This window comes from Anopheles nili, chromosome X, assembly GCF_943737925.1.
Source record: "Anopheles nili chromosome X, idAnoNiliSN_F5_01, whole genome shotgun sequence".
Classification (NCBI taxonomy): domain Eukaryota; kingdom Metazoa; phylum Arthropoda; class Insecta; order Diptera; family Culicidae; genus Anopheles; species Anopheles nili.
The window spans coordinates 4,333,613-4,354,368 of record NC_071293.1 but is presented as its reverse complement, the minus strand read 5'-3'; the positions used below and the strand labels follow the sequence as shown (position 1 = coordinate 4,354,368).

The 20,756-nt window shown below is 47.8% G+C and overlaps 1 protein-coding gene across 1 annotated transcript in view; it reads left to right on the top strand.

Annotated features, from left to right (window-relative positions):
• The window catches only part of LOC128728329 (serine/threonine-protein kinase Doa), a 55,006-nt gene that overhangs the window by 12,757 nt on the left and 21,493 nt on the right, over nucleotides 1–20,756 (top strand). The window contains exon 2 of the mRNA XM_053821952.1: nucleotides 1,015–1,183. Within this exon, the coding sequence (XP_053677927.1) occupies nucleotides 1,015–1,183 (169 nt within the window). The remainder of the gene's footprint in view (nucleotides 1–1,014; nucleotides 1,184–20,756) is intronic.

Sequence of the window (20,756 nt, the reverse complement as noted above, 5' to 3'; positions counted from 1 at the left end):
TTTTATTTGCACAAAGCACCGTTGGATTTGTTGGTTTTTCGCGACTCGACGTTGCATGTTTTGCACCCACTTTGGGACCTTTCGGAGTGGTTTCTTCTAGGCCATGAAGTTGGCCTGCGAGTGCCCAATTATGCTGCCTATGCTAAACCTCCCGTCCCACTTGGTTATGGGCTTAATTAGAACGAACCCGGCAAGATTTGGTACCGATATGTGCAGCTAAAATTGATGCCTTCTCTAACTCTAAGCGAGGCTCATTTTCACCTTCAGTGGATATGTGAACGAGTGCGTGCCTTGCGACCCAACGGTCCTGCTAACCTTTTGACTGCAAATCGATCACTGCGTACCCGAAGCGTGTCCTTGCAGCCCTCCTAGACACCAGGCGCGCGTATCACATCCTGATTTTTTTCTCTAACCTACCCAAGTGCGGCTCTATGAATATTCAAATCTCCCATAATGGTGCGAGTAGTCGGATGGTGGCTAACGATTTATTCGCCTCCGTGAGGGGCCTTAATTTTGCGTGAACATTCGGCCTTTCTTCGTCCTTTGCTACGTGTGCTTCACGAGCGTCACGATTGTGCGGAGTTTGGGGTTAGGTTTTGTGGTCGATTTTCCATTTCCACTTTGACCTGGGTCACACAATCCATCATAGGCAGCAAGTTAGGCGTCCGGTTCGGGCAGGGGATCGCAGTTGATAATCGTCAGTCCATTGCGTGCCTTCGTGCCTGGTGCGTAAGGATATACCGGCGTTTGCGTGCGAAAGCGTCCAGAAGTTTGCACCTCGCCATCTGTACGTCATCTCGTTCCGTTTTGAGGTCGTCTCCTGTGCACACAACCTGGGAATAGTTCACGCCGGATGTCGTCGACTTGTGAGCTGCTGCTCTAGCAGGTCTCTGCTGCTCGGATCGTGCGATATTTTGGAACTGCTGCTCGGATCCCCTTTTTTCGGCATGCTACAAACGCTCGATTTTAACGAATATTTTTTGTTCGTTGTTTGTTCCTTCTCTCTCTACGAAGCTACGAAGACCGTGGCCGGCAGGAGCGCCCTCGAAACTATCGATACACCGAAGAATTATCGCCATCGGATTCTCTTGCACCGCAAGCGGACCCTTCGCGCTTTCGTCCAAATACCAATAATCGAGCCCTCACCCGGCAGCAATACCGACGTCAACAGCAGCAGGGTCCGGTAAGTAGAGCCTTTTTTTTTTACCATGTCTTGTGTCCTCTGTTACGTTTATGATCGGAGGACCAGGCTTTAATCGTACAAACAACTAACAAATCCAATCCGCCCGTGGTTTCTCGCGCCACTACTGACTCAAAAACTCAAAATGATAATAGCCGTGAATAGAAGGAGCATTTAAAGACTTCGGATGTAGTCTTCGATCTCGATATGCGGCAATTTCATGTTTAACTCAAGCTTAATTATTTACAGCAGTTTTTCCATACAGCTACCGTGCATTATATTATTTTTATTATAATAAATTTTAATCATTGCTTTAGTGTTTCCCTACAGCTGGTGAAAACAAACAAGTTTAGTGCACTCAGTGTTCTTAAGTTTGTGCAATGAATCTGTCAAGCTGTCAATTCAAATGTTGTCAACTAACTCTGTTGAATCAGAAACATATCCACTCTGATGATTGGATATAGAAACTGAAACGAGTCAGTTTTTCGTCGCGCTGTCAATATTCCGTAAATACATTTTTGTTTCTTTATTCGTGTGTCGTCGAAAAGTAGGTAACAATCCATAAACATTTTTCGTCGTCTTGAGTCAACGGTCTCGCGTACGTTAATGCGCGTCAGCGTTAATTAGCCTTCATTTGTTCCTTTATTTTTGTTACACTAAATAAGATCGCTATCCCTGGAGTGTGACGACATTTTTTGCCCTTCGCCATCGATGCTTTTAAAGCGTTTTCTCGTCGGGCGTGATAACGTTTTGTTTAATAAATCTTCATTTCATTTCTGCTGATTAAAAAAAACTGTGTATCAAAGACGCGACGCGAACGATTTAACAAGTGGAAATGTCAAGTTCAGCATTGCAACACGCTGATGCTGCGTGCGAGCATCATCAAAATAGCCCACCGGCAACCCTCAACCCGGCCATACTTTTGCTTCTCGTTGGGTTTGCCCTGACGAATGACGACGCCGTCGAGTTTGCCAGTCAATTGAAATTGGAACCGTGTTTACTTCCTGCCCAGCAACGTATGCTTCGTATTGAGTTGTTCCGCTTACGCTCATTCCTGATATCATCAGTTTTGGTTTAAAAGTTCATTTCCTTTCCATCAGGGCATCATTCAGTTGACTTAAGCAATTTGTGCGGGTTTTAGCTGAGCATGATTGTAAACAATTTCAGTCAAGCTATCAATAGCTTGGCTTAGACATGGTTTCAAACTAAAGCGTTTAACTTTCCAGCAACTATCATTAAAGTACTAATTGAAATTGGGATGCTGTCTGAAGTCACGCTTGACATCGTTTGATTCGAATGACCGACGGCATTTCTTCAATCTCCTATGCCTACGAGATATTGCCCTATTCCTGCTATAATTTGAATCTCTCTCGCTTTTGGGGGCCGATGGGTCCAACCCTAAACAGAGAGACCTAGTCACCAAAACCTCCACTATCACAGCCACAGCCACTCATCTCCCGGCTAGATGCGTGCTCTTTGTTCTCTCGGTTTGCGAGAGAGCTGCCATAGTGTGCACGCGTGCGCGAGCTCCCCTGACCATTTCTAAAAATAAATCTATCGATGATTTCTTCTGCTCCGGATCGAGTATGACACACGGGCTCTTTAAACTCTGCCGCGATCCCAATCCGCGATCCCAATAACGGTGGGAAAATGCTACTCATTGCGGCATCATCCACACCGGCGGCTCCGAAGCGTTCAGGAGATGATTCATCTGCAAGCCCGCAGTAGCTATCAGACTTCACCAAAACCGCTCATTACCTGTTAGCCAGACACTAATCAAATGTAGGCGTTTTATTGCCCCCTAATTGACGGGTGTATCGTAATTTATATGAACCGCATTATCCTCACCTTTGTTTTGGTTTGTTTATTGTGTCTGCAATCTCATCGCTTTCGATGTGAGAGATGCTCGCTTTTCTGATATTGGAGCTAAAAATAGGCCCGGTACAAAATGGGACGCCGTTCGCACCAATTATGCGTGACCTTGAATTTTCTCACTTCCCGCCTGGAAAGCGGCTTGATTACGAGTGTGTTTCGCTCTTTTTTTTTCCATCGTTCCCACCCTCAAAAAGGGTTTAAGTTCATGTGCGTCCAATGCCGGACCCTTGCTGTCGAATGCCGTCGGTATTGATGCAATTTTTTACGCGAAAACACGCCATTTGTTTTGATCTCGCACCACCGCTAAAACGTCATCGCCCGTGTGGCGCGTTTGCGACCATAGTTCGAACACTTCGCTACTTGTGTGACATTCGTTCGATTGCTGCTCGCAATTGACGACAATCCGCACGATTCTCGGTGTTCGCCAAATGCGCAACCACCTTCCGAAACGAGGGGACGTTTTTTTTTTGTTTTTGTTCGTGACGCCCCATCCGTTGTCCCTTTTTCCGCTTTTGTTTTTTTTTTGTTTTCCACCAAACCGGCGCTTTCCCGCCCCTCGAGATTGGTTTGCCAATTTTCGCACCCCGCCGCTCTTACTCTGAATTAAACGATGGCGTTGCGCGCAAACGCGCCCGGAAAATCGCGACTCGGCGCCCCTCCCCCACCCCCCCACACAAAACCATGGGATTGGGGTGGTTTTATTTTCCCGCACCCGCAGTTTTCCCGAGCGTTTGTTTTAATTTGGATGGGGCGTCAAAAGGGGGTTGATTTTTCACAACACACAGAGTGGGAGCAACCGGATCGCTAATTTTCGATATATTTAGCTTACGTTTCTTGCCTAAATCTTTCCACTTCCCTTCCCCCCTTCCGCCCGATTGAAAGACAATCTCGTCAGCATTTTCCACCCATTATCCCATGTACTACTGGCGCTTCCGAATCGCGGTTTGCTGTCTGCTGATTATTGTCCGCAGATTTTGATGTTTTTCTTCGCTTTTCATCTCCCCCCCCCCCTCTTCCCTTCTCGTGCTAAACGTTTCGCGCGCCCGGTATCGATGACGCAAGTGTCGTGTAATTGTGCGCGCGCGCGCACACACAATCACACCCCGTTACACGCGTTACAAGACTTACATTTTCTGTTCGGCGTTAAATACATCTTCTCTCTCGAGCGGAGGCATGTGATTTTGTTTTCCCATCCCTGTGTGAGAATGTGAAAATTTGAAAACTTTGCGTTTGTTCCTCACCTTTGTTCACACACTCACACAGACAGACACACGCGTGCGTTATCCTGCCGTTATATCCTTCAACGAAAAGGGTGATGGACCTGGCCCTATCGGTGACACTGAACGTGGCCCCTTGCGAAACACCTCCACCCGCGCGGTGTACGGAGGATGGTACTGCCGAATTTTCAATCCCCCCCCCCCCTCCCTCTTTTTCCCTCTCAACCCAATCAACCCCCTCGAGGCACCCTTCTGGCGTACAAACCGTGCTCTGCTGTCTTGTGTTTCTCGCCGGTCTATTAATGGGTGGGCCGCTCTTGTTTCGCTTCGTTTCTGCTCTCGTTTAGTGGCGCACCCCCCTCCCCCCTACCCCCCCGCCCCTCCTCCTGAGCACCTTACCGACCTGCTTCTGGTGCCGAGTTTTCCCAAGGACCACCCTTTCGTTGGGGGGGGAGGTTTAGATGTTTTTTGTCTTTGCGCCCGCGCAAACCGACCAAAACCCGACAACGCGAGAGGACGCGAGGAAAAACGCTCCCACCGTGGGAGGGAGCGCGCGACGGGTGTGGCGCATGCGGAGGACCTATTCCGCCATCCTCGATCGGTGCCGGGTGCGGATTTACGCGCCAGAAGGAAAACAACAGCACACCGTGCTCAACAACAAGTGTGTTCGCGCGTTTTTTTGTTGTCGAGGTCCTTTTTCTTGTGCAGCCTATCGGTTTTTCCGTGGCTCGGGCCTTCTTTTTTTTTTTACCCGCAGCTCTTTTCTTTTCTTGCCGTTGCGTTAAACGTACTTCCTCGATCTTCGACCCCCCCGCCCCCAGACCCTCGACGGGTGGACCCTCGCGTTCGTCGAGCCGCAAGTTTTCAGCGTCCGCGAGTGCGCCCGCGCGCGCGCGCGCGCGTGTGTGTGAGTGTGTATGTGTTTGTGTGTGTGTGTGTACCCAGTGCCAGAGTGAGTTTCCTTTTCATCTTCTTCTTACCTTAAGCAGCTTTTCGCTTGTTTTTATTTTTTGCTCGCTCGCTTGCAGCATCCTTCGAAGCGAAGGCTAAGGGGCATATCCTTCAGGTGTGGTCTCGATGTCACGCCATATGCTCACGTCTGGTGCACCTTCGTCTGCCTGTGCCGAATATGCTGTACGTTGACGGGGGGAAGGTGTTTGGGTAACAATTTTGCCCTTCCAGAGGTTAAGCTGGATGCTCACATCTGCGCACATTCGTCGTTGAACTTTGCACGTGCAAAACGTCTCGCTGGGGTTTCCTTATCTTTTCTTTTTTTTTCTTTCTTTTTTGTTAAGTGCACACCTCCCGCTACTAGCTGGAATAGCTAGAAGATCAGGCTACATGGCCACCAAAAGTTGCCGCCTTCGTGTCGTTCGGTTTGAATGATCTTCTTTTGCCACCCAAACCGAGCTCTGCTGGAAATGCGCACTCTATAATGTAATCCCCTGTATATTTTTACCGGGTTTACGATGCAAAAGCGCCCGCCGCTTGGTGGCTTTCCAATCGCTGGCCGTGGTGGTCGATCCAGAAAGCTATTACATGTAACGAACGAACAGCCTAAATTGCAAACAACCCTTGCAAATTAGCTCTCATTCGACAGGATATCATAAATCATTTATTCATATATTTCCTTACTTATTACCATCCATGGGCAGCTGAAACTCATTTCTACCTCGACCCCCGCCATCCACCTTCCTTCCTCTCCTCCTAGAAAAAGTTCAACTCCCCTGCGAGCGGCAAAATCGAACGAACGCACGTTTTCATGATGGATTTTAGTGTTTGATTTGGTTGGGTCGCAGAGAGCACCAAATTTTAAGAGCCCCATCCTGGGCACTGGATCCTTGCATATTTTCTGGCTTTTTATTTTCTTCTCTCTCTTTCTTTCGCCATTTCCACGCTTTCTCGGCGCGTCGCTAGTGGAAAGAGAGCAATCGGCAGCCGGGCCGGTCCCGGGCAGCCGGGGCTTTTGGTGTTGCGGAATTGCGCTCATCAGAGTCGGGCTCATCAAGCAAACAAAAAAAAAAAAAGACGGAAAAGCCGCTCTCAATAGCGCTAGGGGTGTCCGGGGACCCCAGCGAGTAGTGAATTTTATAGCTCAAATGGCGGCGTCTACGCTTCGGCTCTCCGTGTGTTGGGATAATCCCGGCAGGCTTCTGTGGCTGCCCCCGAAAATATGCGGTGCTGTGTTTTATTTTGTGCGGACCGGTTTTAAACTCCAGCCCCTCCCCAACCCCTTCCCCAGGCCCAGGAAGAGCCGGAGCGACATGGACGCGACAAAGGGCATGTCTCCAAGCCGCCCGGCGGTTGTCAGAGCTCATCAGAGCCGTCATGCCTTGAGCCGAGGGTTTTTTTTTTTGGGCCGGGTTGCAGTTTTACAGCTTTATGGCGGGAGAGTTGTAAATTATTACGCCTATCGTCTTGTACCCATGTTCGCCCCGAGCTCCCTGGGCTAAGCTATGCTCATCCTCGTTAGACCGATCGGTTCAATAGCAACAACGATAAAAAAACATCAGAAAATCAGTTTTCTATGTCATTTATTCTTTTTTTTTTTGCATCTTATCATAACTCTCCGATGCTTTGCAACCATGATCGGTTGCGATCAAAGACGTCAAAACGGCGACGTATGTGTGTGTGTGTACCGGGGGGGATCGTGGTTTTTATTTTTTTGCTCGCTATCTTTGACGTCTGCCAAAGACAGTTCCCAGAAAAGAGCCCTAACAGGGGGTGTAAAATTTGATTAAAATAATTGAAAAAATCCGCATGTGTCGCCCTCTTCTACCCCTTCTTCTACCGGTGTGCCGGTTCGTGGGACGCTCGCAACCTTTGGCGAGTGTTAGAATATCAGTCCAGGGACATAAAATGTCCCCCTTTTTTGTGGTTGAACTCTCAGATCTGCCGCGCTCGGCATATGCCTTCTAGGTATGGTGATCATCGATGGCCGATCGAGGTGTGCGCGTGTGGGGTGGGTGGGTGGGTGGAGAGAGAGGATCGGGAGGGGGGGGGGGGGTTGGATACTAGGAGAAAAGGTAACACTCGTCCTATCGGCGCCAGAAAAAAAAACAGTTTCCCGCCTACTCGACCGTGGTGGAACCAATCGGTTTCGAAAGGGGGGTTTCTTCGAAAAATGCCCCTTTTTTTTTTTTTTGCTTATCCAACGTGTGTTCGCCAATAGGTGTTGGAAAGAGTGAAGAAAGGCGCGGGCGGGGGGGTTAGTGTGGCGATGGGGGTTGAAAGTGCACTCGTCGCACATATGCTTGGCTGTGGGGCAGAACTTCTTCCCTTCACAGCCAGCATCAGCCACCGTTCTCCCTCTCCCTCACTCCCTCCTGCCCGCCCGCCGGGGCCTCCATCGTGTGGGGTTCCATCTTCGAAGCTGTGGGGCAGAAAAAACGCAACCACGCACTCTTGCTTGCAACACTCCCAACCCCCCGAAACACACACCCAATGCTCTCACTCGCACACACCAGCGGGAAAAAAGGGATCGTGCGCATGAATCCCATCCCTTTGTAGTCGATCGTGTGCACTCACCAGTCGGGCGTGTGTTTCCAGTAGGGACACTCTCGCCCCGTGTGGGGGTTGTTTCGTTCAACACTGTTAGCACGCGTGTTCCAGCGGATGTTCCACGGCCCCAAGGAGTCGTTCAGCGAGATGGGCGTGTCTTGGCTGGCTGTTAGAGGGTGGAAGGAAAGCCACACGCCGCGGGGGTGGCGGACGAGGAAGGGAAAGGGAAGGGCGAGGGGGGGGGGTAGTAAAAACGACGCGAGTGTTGCGCTACCTTCCACCGCCGCCGATCGTACGCGAGAACGGGATGGCAGATGCGAGAGATTTTCGCGACGGCGGCAGATGAAGCTCAGAAGCGAACCTTCGCCGGTATTGTTTGGAGGCTGTAAGGGTTTGCTCGGGGGAGGGGGGGGGGGGGTGAGTGGGGTGTTGCCTGGGACGAGGAAATGAATTTTAGAGGGAGCAGGCTCTAGCCAGCCCAAACGTGTGTGCTTGAGAGAGGTGATAGTAACTCAAATCATGAACGCATCACAGCGGGCTTTAAAATGCCAGGATCGTGGCTCTAACGAGTCACTTCGTTTCGTGTCTTCGGTTGTGCCAGTGCGATTTTTCTTTGCGAATCGGTTTTTCTACTCACCAGTTTTCAGTAGTGATCTCTTGCCTTTGGTAACCAACTCGGTTTCTTCCCCCACGTTCGGGCTTCGGTTGTGTTGCAGTCAGCACTTAGTGTTTGAAAATCCTTCCGCCCTCGGGGTTTTTTTTTTTTGGTAGCCTCGCGCCGGTTTTCTAGCAGCCTTTTTCTGGGCTGCTGCTCAGTACGCGAAAGTGTTTTCTTGTGCCTTGCCTCGGTGCCTTGTTTAGTGAGTTTAGACTTCTCCTCTCGTCCGATCGTTTGACTCAACGCCGTTTTGTGCCGTGTACTAGCGTTGATCGTGCCGTGAATTAAGTGACATTTTTTGGCCGAGTTGCAATTAATGCAAAAGTCGTCCAACCTGCTAAGCAACCAAGGATCCACGATCGCTCTCACCGTAAATATGTTTTACTGATTGCTTTTTGCCCCATCCTCCCAACACACATAAGCACACACACTCATCTCAGCCTTCATCTTTTTCATCCGTCGCTCTGCGATCATCCTCGAGTGCAGCAACCAATCAAAAAAATATCAACCAAACGCAATCAACCCTTCAAAGAATTTTCCAGCCCGTGGTCTCGTGTTGAGCTTGCGCTATTTGATCAATCCAGCGCGCCGGGATGCGCAATCCTTAAGCCGGTATCGAGTGGTTCCATTTAAGTTCAAACGTTAATTTTTTTTTTCGCTATTTTAGAATGTAGTGATGTGATGTAGAAAATCAAAATTAGTAATACGAGTTTTGTGCCTTGTCTCGAATTAGTTTTCAAAGATAAAAATCGCAAGTGTTATATGTTAGGTTTTTCTAAAAAAAATATATTTAGGAGTCAGGACGTATTTTATAAATACACTCCTTTGGTATTATCAATTGTAGAAATGCTTGGACATTTCTTTTGAGTAGTCGCGTCGCATTTTTACCCGTTATCTTGTCGCGACGGGTTTTTTACCCGGTATCACTTTAATAATAGACAGATAATAGTTGTTCAGGGCTGACGGTTTAATTTTTTAACAGTAAAATGTGTTTAACAAATCTCGCGTTTTGAGTTGTGCTGATGCTTTGCACGAACTATAGTTTTTTTGTGATAATGTTTTAATTTGTGATTCTGAATATTTTACTTTGCCCTTGCATAAGAATGTTTGTAACTTAAATGGAATCATTTCGTTATCTTTTTCAAATTGTGAGTTAGAAGTTAGCTAGCAACGAAGTAGAGTTCCTTTCCAGAGGAATTCCTTCAAATGTGATAGATCAATTTCTACTAATTTATAGTGCCAGTGCAATTCAATTCGATGTGTGTCTAAGTGATAAAAATGTGTTTGATAATCAGTACGTGATTATAAGAATCCGTAGGCAAATATGGCAATATTGGTTTTATACGATACGAGCGCTATACGATAAAGTCTTTTTGAAATTGATTCACTGTAGCTAGTTACTGGCTGGTGAAAAATTATAACATGCGCTCACTTTTTAGTTCCTTGTTTTTTTTTTGTGGTTGAAATAGTTTAAAAAAATCAGTTTTATCTGTAGAAAATTATCCCTTCAGAAGTTAGATACATGATCACACGCCAAAAATCACACGACCATCACAGCTTCCCTACCCGTCGGTATATGATCATCCTCGAGTGCAACAACCAATAAAAAAATATCAACCAAACGCAATCAACCCTTCAAAGAATTTTCCAGCCCGTGGTCTCGTGTTGAGCTTGCGCTATTTGATCAATCCAGCGCGCCGGGATGCGCAATCCTTAAGCCGGTATCGAGTGGTTCCATTTAAGTTCAAACGTTATTTTTTTTTCGCTGTTTTAGAATGTAGTGATGTACTGTAAAAAATCAAAATTAGTAATACGAGTTTTGTGCCTTGTCTCGAATTAGTTTTCAAACATAAAAATCGCAAATGAAGTGCTGTATGTTTGGGTTTTCAAAAAAATATAGATATGTTTAGGAGCCAGGACGTATTTTTTAAATATACTCCTTTGGTATTAAAAATTGTAGAAATGCTTGAACATTTCTTTCTAATAGTCGCGATGCATCTTTACCCGGTGTCTTATCGTTTACTCACTTTCAGTTGTGAGAAGATTTATACGTCCATATTCTTTTAAAAAAAAGTGTCGAGTTTGCCATTTGCATAGGGTTAGTTTTTCGCACCGGAAGGCTTTCGTGAAACATCGATTGCAGATAATAGTTGTTCAGGGCTGACTGTTTAATTTTTTAACATTAGAATGTGTTTAACAAATCTCGCGTTATGACTTGGGCTGATGCTTTGCACGAACTATAGTTTTTTATGATAATGTTTGAATGTGTGATTCTGGATACTTTGCTTTGCTTTTACATCAGAATGTTTGTAACTTAAATGGAAACGTTTCGATACCTTTTTCAATTGTGCGTTAAAAGTTAACTAGCAACGAAGTAGAGTTCCTTTCCAGAGGAATTCCTTTAAATGTGATGGATCAATTTCTACTAATTTATAGTGCCAGTGCAATTCTAGTCGATATGTGTAAAAGTGATAAAAATGTGTTTGATATCTGTTGGCAAATATGAGAATCCGTAGGCAAATATGGCAATGTTGGTCGTGTCGTATAAAACCAATATAAAATGTCATGTTGAAATCAATTCACTGTAGCTAGTTACCGGCTAGTGAAAAATTATAACATGCGCCCGCGTTTTAGTGCAATGATTTTCTTTTGTGATTGAAATAGTTAAAAAACATCAGTTTTAGCTCAAGAAAATTATCCCAAAAATTATCACAAGTTAGCATTATTCATTAAAAATGTGTACCACGTTTTTCCGAAACACACGATCACACGCCAAAACCACACGCTCATCACAGCTTCCTTACCCGTCGCAATCTGATCATCCTCGAGTGCAGCAACCAATCAAAAATCAAATCAATCAAACGCAATCAACCCTCCAAAGAGTTTTCCAGCACGTGGTCTCGTTTTAAGCTTCCGCTATTTTATAAATTCAGTGCGCCGGGATGCGCTATCCTTAATCCGGTTTCGGCAGATTTCGTTTTAATTGGGGCGTTCATTATTTTTTCGTTGTTGTATAATGTTGTGAAGTGATCTAGAAAATATGAATCAATAGTACGAGTTTTGTGCTCTGTTTCGAATTAGTACTCAAAGTTAAAGATCGCAGTGGAAGTACTATATGTTAGGTTTTTTTTTCAATGTAATATTTGAAACCAAGCTCGAGAACGGATGAATTCGATAAGATTGTACACTTCAATGCAATGATCAATGAAAGTTCAATAGACTGATGAAATCAAGATTATTTAAATAATATCCTACGATTTTAAATCTTTGCAAAATAAGGCCAGGATGCCTTTTGAGTTCAAGTAATTTTAGATACACATGAATGCTTAACTGAATCTGGTGAAAAGTGCATAATTTTCAATGTTTTGCTTCGCACGTTAAGATAGAATTGCACATTTGTTCACGAGAGTTAAAAAATACAATATGTTTGTGCATTTTGTTGAACCATTGACCGCAGGTGAATGTTTCACCTACTCAGTGTTGATCGACGATTCATTTGTGAAAGTTTCTCTAAGGATTTGTTAGAATGGAAATTATATTGAGTTTTCAAACATTCCATAGTGCTGATAATTCACATAAAAGAAGGATACTGTGCCATTAGCTATGTGCCACATGCGCGAATCATAAATATAGACATTGAATGTTACTTGTCAGCATTAGATAAATTTAATGGTGAAAACTCGCTTCACATTCCACACCTTTGCATCGTGTTTGCATTGTGTTTCAGTTATAGGTCTTATTTAGAGCGGAAATATATCAGAAAATTTATGAAGCTTTCACATGTCAATTGCCTGTCGGTGATAGTTGTGTGACAATCATATGGTGATTTCTTTTCATTGGTGATTCAATCATTGAGTTAACATTTTGTTTAGAATTAAAAAAGCAATGTATCGAAATTTCCTTTAATTGTTGTTCACAGTCTGTTGAAGTAATTTGACTTATATGGTACGATTATGAATTCATACGTTCTTCAGAAAGCGTTGGTAGAAACGCAAACAATCATAAAAAATATCAGAGGACAAGTTTTAGTTTATCATTTTAAATAGGCTTTCCTTGTGGTTGAATATAATTTTTAAATTAACATAGTGCAGAGTACGTTGTGAATTTCATGCAAAGATAACTTTCACAACCCGTGAAGAAGATTATTAGCTTGATTTTAGTTTAGATTTTTTTATTTTAACTTGTGCATTCCAACGATTAGGACTTCCGAGATTTTTTAATTGAAATAACTTTAATATTAACGTTCGGCGTATTAGTCATCGCTAACTTATTTCGTGCTATCTATTTTATAAGTGATACCCCCAGCAAATATATGATAAGATTTGCTTTAGAAAAGAAATGCTTTGTCTAATGAGCTATCGTGCAAAGAAATTATGTTCAACCGTATCCCGGAATTGTTTACCCTTTTTTATTTTGACGTTGTCTGCGTATGCGGAAGTTGACTCGTCTGTTTTCACTCTCGACCGCATGGGGAATGCTGAATCGAGTCTGGCGTCATTTTTGCGTGCTCATATTGCGTTCTGCTCTCGAGGCTTACGATTGGATGATTGCGTTGCTTATTTTACATTTCCACCCTCCCCCAAAGCACATTTATATCGGCTCAATTTCAATCACAAAACATCGCAGGTCGTCCCCTAATGCTTGATTTATGCTTTTCGAATTTCCACACCCTCCCGCACGTCCTTTTTACCACCCTCCATGCAGCTATCACCAGCTTCTAAACAGTTTTATCGCCAACCTTCAACGAAAACCCAGCAACATGAAGCGCAACCTGAAGAACGCCCGCCAGGAAGCGGACGCGAAGAAGTCCCGCAAGTTGGAGAATCGGACCGCCAAGCCCACGGTATTACGATTACGCACGCTTCACGCAAACTTCCGGCCCCGGTAGCCGAGGCAGCCCCGCCACCCACCGCCACCGCAGCGAGTCTCCGCACCAAGCGGTCCAAATCACCGCCACGTTCGAGCTCCGCTGAAGGCAAGGGTGCCGGGGTGGTCCCGGTTGCTGCGGGGGTAACCGGCGGGGCACAGGCCAGTTCCGGGACGATCCGGGGCAGCGGTCCAAACGGGGAGCTCACGCTCAAGGATGTACCGGTGTCGGGGATCTCGTTCCAGGAGATCTTTAAACCGGATCATGAAGGTCCACCGACCACGCAGGTCATCATCTATAAGCCAAAGTCTGGCAAGGGACAACCGACGGCGAAAGTGATCGTCACGAAGGTGCGCGGTGTTGGTGTGCCCGTCCTCCATGTTGCTACCAGCACGCAAACCCTCTCGTCTCCTTTATCTGTTGTTTCTGACATGTTTTGATTTTTCGTTTGTTTTGACAGGCGCCCTACGATCGTGGGGACGCATTGCCGAAGCTGTCGCGCTGACAGTTGGCATTGTGTTGGTTGTTTTTTTGCGTATGTTTTTTGACTAGGCTTGACGAGACCCCAACGTGTGTTGTATCTTTCTAATCCTTCATTCGGCTTGTGCGCTCATTTCGACTTGTCGATAACCAGGGAATGTACGTGTTTGTAAGAAACGCTCAAGTCCTCTGAGCATGTTTGCTGTTTCAGGTGTTTCTTTCGAGCGCCAAATGATAACAAATCTCCACCACTCATTGATCCATTTTTTTTTCACTTTTCAAACACATGGCATACTACTAACTTGGCGTTCATCAAACGCCTTTGCTTCGCCCAAGCTCGGTCAAGTGAAGCAAAGCGAAATATTTCACCAATCGGTGCTATCTTCATGCGAAAGGTGTCGCTTTCACCCCTACATCCTCGTACCTATGTTAGGGCGTCTCATGTTTAGAATCTGTGGCCGCCAAACGGTCCCAACAACCCTACCTTCACGGGTAGAGGTGAATGTCGAGCGAAGGAAATCACACCGTCCTCTAAACCTGCGTCATTTCACGGCCCTTCGTCGAGGCACCTCTCTTGGCAACAGCTTCGGTGGGGTCTCGCAAAAAGGTTCACTTTGGTCCTTTGTTGGTTTAGGCCAACCACACCCCCCCCCACCCCCCCCCCTCCCCAGCCCTTCCGACGGGTCCGATCAGCAGGATCTCGCCTGACGATCGCGAACTACGTCAACTTCCGTCCGCTCAGCGATCCGCGTGGAAGTTGCGCTGAAGGTGAGGCGCATCGAATGCAAGGAAAGCTGAATTAATCTATTTTCTTCTCGCCCGACCCGCTGACGCGCTTTGGCATCATGCCACGCCCCGCGAGGTGTCGGTTGTGCGAGGTTAAGCCCGATTTAGAATGGCCCTACAATCATCCCTGGCTGCCTTCTCTTTGGTGGCATGGATGGGATTTACCACCCCCACAAGCAGTGATCAGTGCTGACGTCCTGTTCTGATGGGGCTGCTCGGCTAGAAGGATCTTCTTCCAGGTGGATCCTATTTAGCATGTGATGCTGATTGCAATTATCTCATATCTGAGATGATTTCTCCCTATCTGAGGTGCTCCCGATCGATTTGATCGAGGGGAACAGGTTTTTGTACTTTTCCATACATTCAAAAAGGTGCACGAGACCCCCTTATGCGAGTTTGATTTAACTTACAATTCAACTAAAGTTAACGTTAAATTTCTCAGCCGGTTCACTTCGACAAAGCGTGTGGGGTTGGGTTAGCGATTAATTAAATTACCCCCCCTGTTTCAAGCTGAATGTAGCAAACATGAATTTATTCCAACAGCAAGAGGAACAATTTTCCAGCATTGTTCATTTTCCAACATGCCTGATTACACTTTATTGATGAATGTTAAATTTAATTAGTGCAAATCAACAGGTTATATATATTTTTTAACGAAAATTTCTTGCACACAGGTACTGGGATATCTTTGAAAAAATAATTGCATTTATATTCATTTAATTTCAAAGGGGTATTTTAAGGCCTTTAGTTTAAGTAAGATTTCAGGCTTTATTTAAACCAACTTCTCGTGAAATTCTATGATACTTGGCTAACTACTAGAGAAAGCTCGCCGCAAACTTTAAAAAGCGGACTTTCGAACAACCGCTGTAGTAGCCATATCATTTTTTGTCTTGGGTGGGATAGCTTCTACGGCAGTTCTGTTTCATAATCCGTGCAATACCATTCCTGATGTGTACAGATGCAGCGCCCGGAAATGGAGTGTCAACCCTCAACTTCCGGATTGCGACCGAGGCGTAATGCTGCCAATCCGCAAGCTTCTAAAGTGCAGCGGGAGCCGCGGGAGGATCAACCCCGGGAGGAGCAGCAGGTGGATCAACCGCTGGAGGAGCCGCGGGAAGATCAACCGCTGGAGGAGCCGAGGGAAGATCAACCGCTGGAAGAGCAGCGGGTGGATCAACCCCGGGAGGAGCAGCGGGTGGATCAACCTCGGGAGGAGCAGTGGGTGGATCAATTCCGTGAGGATCAACGAGTGCAGCGGGAGGAGCAACGGCAGGAAGCTGAATATGTTGCTGAGGCTCGGCGGGAGCTGAGAGATCATTTCCGCGTTAACCATGAAGATGGTCAGATTGTTAATCGTCCGGCTCGTCAGCTCCGTCGGCTGTGGGGTCGGATGGATCAAGCTCAGAATGAGCAGAACGCTGGACAGGCCGGGCAGCGACAAGGGGAGCCGATTGTCGTTGCTAATTTTCTACGTCCTATATATCCCCTCGCGCAGGGGATATATAACCATCCATTCCAAACGCTGCACAGCCTTACACAAACTTTGCGAGAGTGTCAAGAGGAAGTGAGGAATAATAGAATGCTGATAGATCAAGTGGACCAACAATCATTACATCACTGGCAAATATTTCAATATCATCAACGAGATTTGCAGGATCAGATAAATAAACAACAACGGCTGCAGGTGCAGTTACATAACAGCCTCTTCGAAGAGCAGAGGGCTGCTAGAATAAATTGCCAGAGCTGCGCTGAAGGTAGATCTGTAGAGGCACCACACCATGCCCAACAGCTGCTGCAGCTACAACATCAGTTGAATGTGGTGCAACAGCAGCAACTGCAGCTACTGCAGCGAGTTCAGCAGCATCTGGGAGAAACTGATTTGCAAAGCCAACCGCAAGCATCCCAGGTGCAACTATCCGCGCCGCAACCCAACCAGCCGCAGGTATCCCAGCCTCAGCCAGAACCAACTTGGCCAAAAACAAATAAGCAAGCACCATTCCTTCCGCAAGCATGCTATTCGAAAGCTCCGCAACTGCAGCACTCACAAGCATCCCAATCATCTCAAGCATCCCAGCAACAATCATCGCAGCAACAGCGTTTGCAATCGCAGCATTCGCAAACATCTCAATCATCTCAAGCATCCCAATCATCGCAAGCATCCCAGCAACAATTACCGCAGCAACTAAATTTCCATTTGCAACCATCGCAAGCACCTCAATCATCTCAAGCATCCCAGCAACAATTACCGCAGCAACTAAATTTCCATTTGCAACCATCGCAAGCACCTCAATCATCGCAAGCATCCCAGCAACAATCATCGCAGCAACTAAATTTCCATGTGCAGCCATCGCAAGCACCTCAATCATCTCAAGCATCCCAGCAACAATCATCGCAGCGACAACAAATCCAATTGCAGCAACCGCAAATATCTCAGCCAGAACCACCTCCGTCGCAAACCCTTAATTTACAACGCATCTTCCAGCAACAACCATCGCAGGAACAACCAACGCAGCACCAAACACCAGCACACCTATCACAATTACCGCAGCAACAACTGCCAGTGTCACTATCATCGAATCAGCAGCAACAAGAACAACCACAGCAAGGACCTTCACAAACAAAGCAGAAGCAACGGTCAGCGTCGCAATCGCGGGCAAAGGCGTCTCGAGGAAGATCGACTCCAGCAGCAGGAACGTCAAGGCGGCGTGGTGCAAACGCACGCGATTCGCAACCGAAGGAAAATAAGCAACCGGCACGTACGCGCCGATCACTACCGACCAGTCGCAGAAATCCACCGCCGGTTACCTGTACTGTGCCCCCATTGCCAAGGGGCCCACAGTTGACAAACTATCGCAACAATCTTTCAACAGCTGCAAGATCCATCAGCCCTGCGCCATCTGCCGCATCATCAACATCTTCGGTGGAGATGGTGCAGCAAGCGCAACAAAACTCCATACCACGACCGATACAATTTGGGCCGGCCACAAATTTCCCCGGGTTGTATACTTTTTCTGCCCCTCCACTGCATCAGTTGAATCTTCAGCCGGCGGTGCAATTATTCCCGGCGACATCTTACGATGCGTCGCATATGAGCACAAACCGACTCGATTACTGGTATCAGCACATGCAGCAGCATTCGGCGCAAAATCAGGACCATGCGTTGCACGCTTTGCAGCATTCGTCCCCACTTGTGCCGTCGACTTATCATTATGGGCCGAGTATGTTTGGGGTGAGTCACTCGTCACAACCGCTGTATGGTTACGATCAACACGGTGCGGTGCATGACTTCTCGATGTCGACGGGTGATCAGCAATTGAACCAGCAGCAACTTCACTACGAAGACCCGCAGGAAATTCATCGGCAAGAGCAACTACGCCAGCTGCAACGGCTGGGGCAACTTGAGCAGCAACGTCCTGAGCAGCTCGAGCACCATCAGCGACTCGAGCAGCAACACCGACAGTCGCTCGAGCAGCAACGCGAACAGCGACTCGAGCAGCAACACCAGCAGCGACAACAGGAGCAAATGGAGCTGCAACGCCAACAGCGACTCGAGCTGCAACGTCCACAGCTTCACCAGGAGCAAATGGAGCAGGAACGCCAACAGCGACTCGAGCAGCAACGTCCACAACTTCAACAGGAGCAAATGGAGCTGCAACGCCAACAGCGACTCGAGCAGCAACGTCCACAACTTCACCAGGAGCAAATAGAGCTGCAACGCCAACAGCGACTCGAGCTGCAACGTCCACAACTTCACCAGGAGCAAATAGAGCTGCAACGACAACAGCGACTCGAGCAGCAACGTCCACAGCTTCACCAGGAGCAAATGGAGCTGCAACGCCAACAGCGACTCGAGCAGCAACGTCCACAACTTCAACAGGAGCAAATGGAGCAGGAACGCCAACAGCGACTCGAGCAGCAACACCGACAGTCGCTCGAGCAGCAACGCGAACAGCGACTCGAGCAGCAACACCAGCAGCGACAACAGGAGCAAATGGAGCTGCAACGCCAACAGCGACTCGAGCTGCAACGTCCACAGCTTCACCAGGAGCAAATGGAGCAGGAACGCCAACAGCGACTCGAGCAGCAACGTCCACAACTTCAACAGGAGCAAATGGAGCTGCAACGCCAACAGCGACTCGAGCTGCAACGTCCACAACTTCACCAGGAGCAAATAGAGCTGCAACGACAACAGCGACTCGAGCAGCAACGTCCACAGCTTCACCAGGAGCAAATAGAGCTGCAACGACAACAGCGACTAGAGCAGCAACGTCCACAGCTTCACCAGGAGCAAATGGAGCAGGAACGCCAACAGCGACTAGAGCAGCAACACCGACAGTCGCTCGAGCAGCAACACCAGCAGCGACATCAGGAGCAAATGGAGCTGCAACGCCAACAGCGACTCGAGCAGCAACGTCCACAACTTCACCAGGAGCAAATAGAGCTGCAACGCCAACAGCGACTCGAGCTGCAACGTCCACAACTTCACCAGGAGCAAATAGAGCTGCAACGACAACAGCGACTCGAGCAGCAACGTCCACAGCTTCACCAGGAGCAAATGGAGCTGCAACGCCAACAGCGACTCGAGCAGCAACGTCCACAACTTCAACAGGAGCAAATGGAGCAGGAACGCCAACAGCGACTCGAGCAGCAACACCGACAGTCGCTCGAGCAGCAACGCGAACAGCGACTCGAGCAGCAACACCAGCAGCGACAACAGGAGCGAATGGAGCAGGAACGCCAACAGCGACTCGAGCAACAACGTCCACAGCTTCACCAGGAGCGAATGGAGCAGGAACGCCAACAGCGACTCGAGCAGCAACGTCCACAGCTTCACCAGGAGCGAATGGAGCAGGAACGCCAACAGCGACTCGAGCAGCAACGTCCACAGCTTCACCAGGAGCAAATGGAGCAGGAACGCCAACAGCGACTCGAGCAGCAACACCGACAGTCGCTCGAGCTGCAACGCCAACAGCGACTCGAGCAGCAACACCAGCAGCGACACCAGGAGCAAATGGAGCAACAACATCGGCAACAACACCGGCAGCAACCCCAGCAGCAACCCCAGGAGCAACCCCAGGAACAAAATCAGCAACAACCCCAGCAGCAATTCGATCAGCAACTCAATCAGCAACAGCTTGAACAAATATGTTGCGATTATGAAATGTATTTACAATGTCGGGAACAATGCGACATGGGATCGCCAGAGGTGGTGGAGCACGAGGAGATGGAGGAACTCCAGGAACATTCACTTTCATCTATTTCCCAAGCTGAACAACACGGTCACGGGCCACCTGACCAGCAGCGTCCTCGTACACCGAGCGGCTCGCATTCACTTAGCAACTTTTGGGAGGAAGCCACCAACAGAGCAAACACGGTATCGTCGCCAAGCTGGAACTATGATCGCATCATTATACCTAAGAGAACTGTGCGAGGTAACACGCCTAAGCCAAGGCTCTTCAAGAGCTACTCGACTGATGCGATGCCGTCCCATTCGAATGCAGCAGACCGCAGTAGATCGCAGCTCGAGCCGGTGTCTGAAATTCAGAATCCTCCGCTTTCGCAAGTATACGGAATGGTCGATGCCAACAGCTCGAGTGACAGACCAGCGCAGAAAGCCAAGCAGATGCGTGAAGGTCAGTGGTATCTGACTCCCGAGATGTTCGATGAATCTGCCGACAACAGCCCATCGAGAGAGGTGTCATCGCAGCAGACCACCACGCAGGATCATACAACTCGCTGGCCGATCTCTCGACCTCCATTGTTGCACTCGGTTTCTGAGAACGCTATTAGACCTGTGCGTGATATACCCTCTACTGTCGTGTCTGGCGATCTCGCCCGTTTAACTGAAATTGCGAACGTCGGGCGCCCGGTACATGTTGCACCACCAGCACAACAGAACGAGCTGACAGAGAACCCGCGTAGATTATCCAATCACAGTATTGAGGCTTTGGTCGGCAATCAACCGGCGACGGAACCCGCTTCGAACACGGTGATTGCTGGTGCCTCTAGCTCATATGATACGGTAGCCTTACTGCAGGCCGCAATTGATGGCTGTGACGGCCAAAATTCATCGTCAAGCGTTGCGAGCAGGTCGGTGCAACCTTTCCCCAGCAATACCGCTCAATATGAGCTGTTTCCAAGGCGCAACGATGCGCAAGCGGGTCCAAGCTCAGTCACAGCAATCGATTTGAT